Source organism: Pongo pygmaeus, chromosome 15 (genome assembly GCF_028885625.2).
Source record: "Pongo pygmaeus isolate AG05252 chromosome 15, NHGRI_mPonPyg2-v2.0_pri, whole genome shotgun sequence".
Classification (NCBI taxonomy): Eukaryota; Metazoa; Chordata; class Mammalia; order Primates; family Hominidae; genus Pongo; species Pongo pygmaeus.
In genome coordinates, this window is record NC_072388.2 from 21483767 (window position 1) to 21493825 (window position 10059).

The 10059-nt window shown below is 48.0% G+C and overlaps 1 protein-coding gene across 1 annotated transcript in view; it reads left to right on the forward strand.

The window, feature by feature from the left end:
• Window positions 1-6981, forward strand: part of LOC129012817 (bcl-2-like protein 2) — a 26904-nt gene extending 19923 nt beyond the window's left edge. The window contains exons 1-7 of the mRNA XM_054448886.2: window positions 672-2623; window positions 2984-3098; window positions 3805-3872; window positions 4184-4290; window positions 4779-4866; window positions 4952-5103; window positions 6066-6981. Of these exons, the coding sequence (XP_054304861.1) occupies window positions 2273-2623; window positions 2984-3098; window positions 3805-3872; window positions 4184-4290; window positions 4779-4866; window positions 4952-5103; window positions 6066-6105 (921 nt within the window). The 5' untranslated portion in view covers window positions 672-2272 and the 3' untranslated portion in view covers window positions 6106-6981. Of the gene's footprint in view, window positions 2624-2983; window positions 3099-3804; window positions 3873-4183; window positions 4291-4778; window positions 4867-4951; window positions 5104-6065 lie in introns of the transcript that reaches the window.
• Window positions 6982-10059: the final 3078 nt, after the last annotated feature.

Consider the following 10059-nt stretch of genomic DNA (forward strand, 5'->3'; position numbering starts at 1 on the left):
TCAGCCTCCTGAGCAGCTGGGTTTACAGGCATGTACCTCCATGCCCAGCTAATTTTTGTATTTTTAGTAGAGATGGGGTTTCCCCATGTTGGCCAGGCTGGTCTGAAACTCCTGGGCTCAGGTGATCCTCCCACCGCAGCCTGCCAAAGAGCTGGGATAACAGGCGTAAGCCACCACGCCCAGCCAGCCCTGCCCACTTCTAATTAGTCCAATGACTTAGGCAAGTTTCTTCATTTCATTAAGCCTTTTTCTTTTCCCCTAAAAAAGGTTATGGTTTTGGAAATACTTTCCCCATGGGGTTGTTGTGAGAGTTCAATGAGATAATAAGGAGTGGTGCTTATTACAAAATCAAACGCTCAACAAAAATAGGATTCAAAGCCATTTTTAAAAATCACATTTCCTTTTGTTGGCTTGATTAAATTGGGCACCAATAAGATAAACAAATCTTGATTAGGTTAAGATTAGTATAAAAGACCTTTCTTCCAGGGTATTCAATCATTTAGAGCTTGTCTTCGGTGCTCAACTTTAGTTATCCCAGATCACTGAAGCTGAGATGGCTGATGAAGTAATTTGCAGTGAAATTTTAAGCGACTGTGACTCTGCTCCAAGTTCCCCAGATCCTGAGGTAAGGAATTGTGAGAAAAAGTGGGGGTGAGGGGAATAGTGGGGTATAATAAGTCACTTTTGATTTTTTGGTTTGCTAATGAGGATCTTCTCTTGTCCAAATCCCTCGGCCAACCATGTTTGTTTAACTTTTTGGTTGGGCTGTATGTATCTTTCGAACTGTAGGTTAGTGTGCCCACAAAAATTTCTCTTGCAAACTTACACTGCCATTCCTTCCTTTTTAATAAGTGTGTAGGACTGCTACCAAAATGTGGCAATCCTGCCTTCCAGGGCTAGGTCTCATTGGTACTTCGGGTGCAGTGGTGTAGTGGGAGAACCTGCCAGGAGAAATTCCTCTGGGATCTTGGGGGCTTGAGGGCTGAAATGAAGGGTGGCACCCAGATCCCCAATCAATACATGTTCAATCAACAAACATCTAACAGGACATTATGTGGTAGGCATATTGCCAGGCCGTGGAGATGCGAATATAAATAGGAACCGGCCCCTCATCTGCAGGCGCTCACAACCTGGTTAGGAAACAGCAAAACAATTAAGCGCGCCGTGGAGATAGGCCCACTTGTCCTGAGAAATGAGGGGAAGCTGGGGTTTGCAGTGGTTTGGTTGAAGGGGGACTATATGTTAGAGGCACAGACTGGGTGCAGGTACACCCAAAGGAAAGATAAGGGTGGAAGGAAACAACATCCACAAAGTAACCACACGCTGGGGTGTCGAAGGCCGTGATTTACGGTTTTGAGACTTTACCTCGCCAGCAAAGGGGGGCCAGTCTGTTAGCAGTGCAGATTGGAGGGGTGACATTGGAAGCTGTCCAGGGAAGAGAAGAAAATGGAACTAGGGAGCAGAAGGCCTACGCAAGAGGGCGGGACAGACAGAACTTGTGACTAGTAGCTCCGGACTGAGGAATCCTGCCTGCTTTCTGGTGTAGGAGAGCTAGTGGATGATGGTGCCAATAACCTGGATGGGGAAAGTAAGCTCCCTCCTGGAATGCTTTATTCACAACCTCCATTTTCAGCAACATCCCATCTACTGGTGCTTCCTGGTCAAGATACAAGTTTCCTGAAACTGCTGCTCTGTTTTGGGCCTCACCCGGCCAACAGCTCACTAGCTGGCAAGCAGTAGTATCAAGATGGCGGCCCCCTAAGGACTGGCTAGTCATGTGACCTCGGGTTTCCCAAGTTTGAAGCCCGGCAGTCCTTTCGGGGGCAAGGTTCACCTGTCACAAAACCAGTGTCACCCCTTCGAATCTCGCGAGCCAATCGGCATCTGAGACTGGGCCACTGCGGTGAGGCGATCGGAAGATTGGTCCTTTCCAGTCGCCTAGCTAGGGCCAATCACGGAGCGTCCCATACTTCGCGGGCCCGCCCGTAGGCCGGGGAGAAGCAGGAATATCGTCACAGCGTGGCGGTATTATTACCTAAGGACTCGATAGGAGGTGGGACGCGTGTTGATTGACAGGCAGATTTCCCCTACCGGGATTTGAGAATTTGGCGCAGTACCCCGCCTTAGAGGTGGGGTCTTATTTGATTGCCAAGTAATATTCCCCAATGGAGTACTAGCTCTTGGTGACGGGCAGGCAGCTTGACTAATGAGTCCTCGGCGTGGCCGGCGCAGCTCTCCAATCGCCGGGCGGCGGGCCCCAGTCTGAGCGGCGATGGCGGCGGCGGCGGCGGCGGCAGCAGCAGCGGGGGCTGCGGGCGGTCGGGGCTCCGGGCCGGGGCGGCGGCGCCATCTTGTGCCCGGGGCCGGTGGGGAGGCCGGGGAGGGGGCCCCGGGGGGCGCAGGGGACTACGGGAACGGCCTGGAGTCTGAGGAACTGGAGCCTGAGGAGCTGCTGCTGGAGCCCGAGCCGGAGCCCGAGCCCGAAGAGGAGCCGCCCCGGCCCCGCGCCCCCCCGGGAGCTCCGGGCCCTGGGCCTGGTTCGGGAGCCCCCGGCAGCCAAGAGGAGGAGGAGGAGCCGGGACTGGTCGAGGGTGACCCGGGGGACGGCGCCATTGAGGACCCGGTGAGGGAAGGAGGGCGAGCGAGCAGGCCGGCGGCTGGCCGGCCGGGTCACTGGAGGCCCAGAGCTCGGGCGAGCGGGTGGCAGGCGGGGGGTGGGGTTGGGCGGGGAATAACGTGGCTGGGGCCGGGTCGGGCCGAGGATGGGTCAGCGATCACTACAAGGGGCCCGACTGGCTTGATTCGGGCGTCACGGGTGCCTAGTGTTGTTCTAGAGAGGGTAGCTTTTCTTTTATCACGACCCTCGCATAGGGCGAGGGAAATGGCCGAGCATGGCTGAGGCCGCGCTCTGGCCGAGAGCAGGGCACAGCCCCTGCGTTGGTTCCTCTTAAGCTGTCCTCCGTACCCTCCCCACTTATATTAGGAGCTGGAAGCTATCAAAGCTCGAGTCAGGGAGATGGAGGAAGAAGCCGAGAAGCTAAAGGAGCTACAGAACGAGGTAGAGAAGCAGATGAATATGAGTCCACCTCCAGGCAATGGTGAGTAACTGGCGGTTGCACGCGGAGCCCGGGTTCTCGGGTTGGAAGGGTTGTGGGGAGGATGGGGAATGTGGGGTTAGATACTCGGCACCCTGGAGCTGCTTGTCTGAGCTATTATGACTGTGCCGCGGTCATAGTCCGTTGTGTGTTCCTCTGACCTTTGTGAGGCAGAACCTATATTTTGGTGGTGGTAGCCTTGTGCCTCCCTTTGTCTCTGTTATAATTGTGTTGCTCTTTGTTCTTAGTCTACGTCTATCCTTCTTTGTAGAGGTTGCGTGCTCGCATTTGACCTTCAAATCTAATAGTTATTCCTCCAATTGGAGACGCTTTAGGATTCTAAGAGAAAGCAAGCTTGCAAGGGGTTTCCCCTTTAATCTAGAAATGTGGAGTCTCAGCCCACTTAATTTTGCTCACTCTTAAAAGCATTTCAACCAAAGCCATTCTTTAGGGATTTGATTTGGAGGCAGGAGGGATTCCTATACTGTTTTAAGTGTGTATTAATTTATTCTTTCAATTTATCGACTATTTAGTGAGTACCTGCTATGCACTAGGCACTATTCTTGGTTGTGGGTACAGCAGGGAACAGCACAGACCAAAATTTTGCCTTCACTGAGCTTATGGGATAGTGCTGGTGGTGGAAGTGCAGTATATTGGTCAAGTAGAAAACAAGTGTGGTTTTTTGTAAAAAATTATTTTTTCCTGATAGCTGGCCCAGTGATCATGTCCATTGAGGAGAAGATGGAGGCTGATGCCCGTTCCATCTATGTTGGCAATGTATGTACTGGGGCTCTGATTGGGGATGGGGGCAAGTTCTTCTTTTGGGGAATTATTTAATAGTCCTGAAAGGAACATCTCCGGGATAGGTGTGGTTTTGGGTGTGGAGGGAGTGTGGGAAGGAGGCTAAAGGTAATGGAATGATCAGTAATCAGCAAAGGCTCTGGGTTTGGGAGGAAAAGAGATTAATTCCTCAAATTACCAGATTTCATGTGCTTTGGTGTATAGATGGCCCAGACCAAAGGCTCGGGAGGGTTCCTGTTGAGACAGGAATTTGCCTGGTGCCTGTGAAATGTTTCTCCTCTCATCAGGTGGACTATGGTGCAACAGCGGAAGAGCTGGAAGCTCACTTTCATGGCTGTGGTTCAGTCAACCGTGTTACTATACTCTGTGACAAATTTAGTGGCCATCCCAAAGGGTAAGTAAGGGGGAGTAAGTTGAGATAATTTAAATTACGGTGTACAAATAGATAAATTAATTATATTTTATATTGAGCAGTAAGTTATTTGCTGTTAACACAGGTGATCTGTGTCATTTAAGATCATGGCATTAATGTTGATACATATCAGGAGTTGCACCTAAATGTCTTCAGAGGCCAGATAACAAAAATGAAGGCTAGGTGTGGGTGGGATCACGAACTAGAAGGGGGAGGGGCAGCTTCTACTTGGCCTATTATGGCCATATGGAAATTCAGGCCCTGTGTGTCTTATTTTTACAAATTTCAAAGAGTAGCTGGAAATTTTAAAATTTAAATGATTTTGAATGATTGAAATTTTCCATTTAGAAGAATTTTGACAAATAAAAAACGTAACCGCATTGTAGCCCAAAACGAAGCATGCCTGCAAGTTGACTTTGACATGTGAGGTATTTGTAACCTCAGAGAGATACAATGACAATTCTTTTCAGGTTTGCATATATAGAGTTCTCAGACAAAGAGTCAGTGAGGACTTCCTTGGCCTTAGATGAGTCCCTATTTAGAGGAAGGCAAATCAAGGTAAGCCTATGTCCATTGCTGTTCTGGTTCTGTATAAACTCTCCGGGTTGACTTTAAGGCTATCATTTGTTCATCTCTGACTCAGGTGATCCCAAAACGAACCAACAGACCAGGCATCAGCACAACAGACCGGGGTTTTCCACGAGCCCGCTACCGCGCCCGGACCACCAACTACAACAGTTCCCGCTCTCGATTCTACAGTGGTTTTAACAGCAGGCCCCGGGGTCGCGTCTACAGGTCAGGATAGATGGGCTGCTCCTCTTTCCCCCGCCTCCCATGAGCCCTGTATGCTTCCTTCTCTCTGATCTGAGGAACCTCCCTCCCCCCACCCCTCCCCGTGGTCTTCAGGAACTTTGTCTCCTGCCTGTGCAGGTTGAGGAAGGTAGTTGCAGGCCAGGCCAGAAGGCCAGCCTCATCATCTTTTCTGCAGTAGGAATTGGTGATAAGGGCTGCATCCCTCCCTTGGTTCAAAGAGGCTTCCACCCCCAGCCTTTTTTTTCTTGGGAGTTGGTGGCATTTGAAGGTGTTTGCAGACAACACTGGGAGGAACAGGGCCTCCAGGCAGTGAAAGCACTGCTTGGACATTTGTTACTTTTTTCGGAGTTAGGGAGGGATTGAAGACTGAACCTCCCTTGGAAGAATACCAGAGGCTAGCTAGTTGATCCTCCCCAACAGCCTTGTGGGAGGATTTTGAGGTACTTATTCTTTATTTGAGCCAGTCTTGCAAGGTTAACTTCTCACTGGGCCTAGTGTGGTGCCCAGGTTTTTGCCTCGCTTCACTTCTGTCTCTTTACATTTAAATAGACCGGTTAGGCATATAAACCTTGGCTTTTCATAAGCTCTACCTGCCTATCCCCAGGAGTTAGGGAGGATCTATTTGTGATGGCCTAGGGTTTAAGAGCTGTGGAGGACTGAAAACTGGATAAAAAGGGGGTCCTTTTTCTTGCCCCATGTCTCTCACTCAGGTGCGCTTCTTTTTCGCCGCTGTTTGGCAAAGTTTTCTGTTAAGCCCCCCTCCCCCTGCCCCAGTTCTCCAGGTGTGTTACGATTTCTGGGATCATGGGGTCAGTTTTAGGACACTTGAAAACTTCTTTTCCCCCCTTCCCTTCACAGTAACTGGGGCAAGGGCCTACGGGGAGGGGCTTGTACTGAACTATCTAGTGATCACGTTAACACCTAACTCTCCTTCTTTCTTCCAGGGGCCGGGCTAGAGCGACATCATGGTATTCCCCTTACTAAAAAAAGTGTGTATTAGGAGGAGAGAGAGGAAAAAAAGAGGAAAGAAGGAAAAAAAAAAGAATTAAAAAAAAAAAAAAGAAAAACAGAAGATGACCTTGATGGAAAAAAAATATTTTTTAAAAAAAAGATATACTGTGGAAGGGGGGAGAATCCCATAACTAACTGCTGAGGAGGGACCTGCTTTGGGGAGTAGGGGAAGGCCCAGGGAGTGGGGCAGGGGGCTGCTTATTCACTCTGGGGATTCGCCATGGACACGTCTCAACTGCGCAAGCTGCTCCCCATGTTTCCCTGCCCCACTTCACCCCCTTGGGGGCTGCTCAAGGGTAGGTGGGTGTGGGTGGTAGGAGGTTTTTTTTTTACCCAGGGCTCTGGAAGGACACCAAACTGTTCTGCTTGTTACCTTCCCTCCGTCTTCTCCTCGCCTTTCACAGTCCCCTCCTGCCTGCTCCTGTCTAGCCAGGTCTACCATCCACCCCACCCCTCTTCTCCGGCTCCCTGCCCCTCCAGATTGCCTGGTGATCTATTTTGTTTCCTTTTGTGTTTCTTTTTCTGTTTTGAGTGTCTTTCTTTGCAGGTTTCTGTAGCCGGAAGATCTCCGTTCCGCTCCCAGCGGCTCCAGTGTAAATTCCCCTTCCCCCTGGGGAAATGCACTACCTTGTTTTGGGGGGTTTAGGGGTGTTTTTGTTTTTCAGTTGTTTTGTTTTTTTGTTTTTTTTGTTTTTCCTTTACCTTTTTTCCCTTTTATTTGGAGGGAATGGGAGGAAGTGGGAACAGGGAGGTGGGAGGTGGATTTTGTTTATTTTTTTAGCTCATTTCCAGGGGTGGGAATTTTTTTTTAATATGTGTCATGAATAAAGTTGTTTTTGAAAATAAAAATTGTTTGGCCTTTTGGGTGTAAGGATTATTTATCTTCCTATTCTCTCTTAGATCGCAGATGGCTATTAATTCTGCTTTGTGGTAGAAGTACTGGTGTTGTGGAAGGGAGGTTGCTACTTGTGAATTAAGGAGTAGGAGTTAAATTACAACTAGCAGGAACATTATGTGTTTAGTTGAGAATGATAGGTTTTCTGGATAACATGTAACCCTGATTGGCATTTGAGAGAGAAATAAGCCTTGGAAAGTAAAATAGCTGAATTGGGCCGGGCGCGGTGGCTCACGGCTGTAATCCCAGGACTTTGGGAGGCTGAGGCGGACAGATCACGAGGTCAGGAGATCGAGACCATCTTGGCTAACACGGTGAAACCCCGTCTCTACTAAAAATACAAAAAATTAGCCTGACGAGGTGGCGGGTGCCTGTGGTCCCAGCTACTCGGGAGGCTGAGCTAGGAGAATGGCGTGAACCCAGGAGGTGGAGCTTGCAGTGAGTCGAGTTCACACCACTGCACTCCAGCCTGGGCGACAGAGCGAAACTATGTCTCAAAATAAAAAAAGGAATAGCCGAATTACTGACCTAATGGCGTTTTTGTGTGCTCCTGATACAACTTAACATGCAAATAAACTATCCATGCCAGCAGCCCTAGAGCTTTGGATTGGGGTCTGGGTAACCTTGTCTTTGGGGTCTCGCTATGTTGACCAAGCAATCCTCCCATCTTAGCCTCCCAAAGTATTGGGATTACAGGTGTGAACCACTGCACCCAGCTACCTTTTCTGCCTCAAGGTGGTCCCAAGAAATGCAAAAGACAAAATACACTTAGCTAAGAGACAATTGGAAAGCTTGTTTTTCCAACCATGCAGTAACCATTTAATGTGTCCAGCTAACATATTAATTGGATCATTTTATTTTTTTGAGATGGTCTTGCTTTGTCACCCAGGCTGGAGTGCAGTGGCTCACTGCAGCCTCAACCTCCTGGGCTCAAGTGATCCTCCCACCTCAGTCTCCTACATAGCTGTGACTATAGGTGCCTGCCACTGCACTTGGCTAATTTTTTGTAGAGACAGTTTTGCTATGTTGCCCAGGCTGTCCCGAACTCCTGAGCTCAAGCAGTCCTGGCTTGGCCTTCCTATAGGCGTGAGCCACAGCGCCTGGCCAGGATTAGTTTATTAGGACTTCACAACTGGCTTTAACCGTTTTCATATCTAAATTTTGTCTTGGGCATCCTACTTTCTCCATTTTTTATTCCGGTGTCAGATTAGTCTTAAAACTTGAACACTACATCACTAGCCAGCTTGAGCCTTCAGACTTCGTTACCTATAGAATTTCTTAGTATTTCAACCTTACTATTTTTTCATTTACTGCTCAGGATGTTTTGTTCACAATTGCCTCTGACCTGGATGCTCTTCAAAAATCATACGTTAAAGAAATGGCTCTGTGGCTGGGCATGGTGGCTCATGCCTGCAATCTCAGCAGTTTGGGAGGCGAAGGTGGGCGGATCATTTGAGGTCAGGAGTTTGAGACCAGCCTGGCCAACATGGTGAAACCCCGTCTCTACTAAAAATACAAAAATTAGCCAGGTGTGGTGGCATGCACCTGTAGTCCTAGCTACTCTGGAGGCTGAGGCAGGAGAATCGTTTGAACCTGGGAGGTGGAGATTGAGGTGAGCCAAGATTGAGCCACTGCACTTCCAGCCTGGGTGACAGAGCGAGACTCTGTCTCGAAACAAACAAAACAAAAAACTCTGTTATCTCTGAAGCCTTAACCCACCTCTCAAATTGCAGTATTTTCTAAAATCTCATGTCAGTGTTATCCACCACATATTTTAGCATTTGGTCATTTATTCTACTTTCTGTTATGGGTTAGTTAGGCATTTGAGGTCTATCTTTTCTCCTAACTAGATCCACCTAAAATAGTGCCGTGATCTCTGTGGCTTCTGCAGAGGCTGATTAGTGAGGGTCTGGATAGTGTTCAATATAAACTTTTTACTGGAAGAATGAAACAGCCTAAGTGACTTGTTGCTGTTAATGCTGTGATGGTCTCATCTGTCCACCAGGGGGCACTAAATGGTTGGCTCTAAAATATCCCTATAAATTGTTGGGTCTTGGAGGGTGAATCATGTTTTGACCCTTCTCTGGTTTAGTTTTCCATGTTCAGGCAATTCTACTGTATCTTGTCTGTTCTCTCTATTCCTACTTTCACTGCTTGAGTAACTCCCCATCATCATTGCAGGGGTCCCAGCAAATGTATTGGCTTCAAACTTTTTTTTGAAAAATAAAAATTCCTAAAAAATGTACTTTAAAAGATAGGGTCTTGCTGTGTTGGCCAAGTTGGTCTTGAACTCTTGGCCTCAAGCAATCCTCCTGCCTCGGCCTCTCAAAGTGCTAGGTTTATAGGTGTAAGCCACCATGCTCAGCCTCCAAACTTCTTATTGCCAAAAAAGCCCTCTATGATGCCACCAATAAGTACAAAGTACAAACAGAAGCATGGAACTACAACCTTTTTCAATCTGATACTGATTACATTTCCCTTCCAGATTCTGCCCTACATCTGATGTACTATGCATTCTAGTTGTTATTTATTTTCATGTATCCCTCATGCTGTTCCCTCTAGCCTGCTATGCTCATTCCAACTCTTCTATCAAAATCATGCATATCCTTCCAAGTGTAAGCCAGGTAGAACAGACATGAAGCCTTTCCTAATTTCCAAGTCAGAAGTAATCACTCCTGCAGTCAGGACAAACTGTTCCTATCCCTGTTTAATATTTACTTTGTGGTTTTATAATGAAACTAACTACATTTCTGTTTTCCCACTAGAATGCAAGCTTCTTGAGGGCATCAATTGTGACTTCGTGTCTACCTCACAGGGCCTGCCACTTAGTAGGTGCCCAAAAGTTGTTTATTCACCCTGGGCTTGCCTTTCCTGTCCTGGAGAAGGCAGTAACAACAATAATGTTGCCTTTAACCTGGACGTGGTAGTTTTCTTCTTCCTCTTTTTTTTTTTTTTTTTTTTCTGAGACGGAGTTTCACTCTGTCGCCCAGGCTGGAGTGCAGTGGCACCATCTCAGCTCACTGCAACCTCCA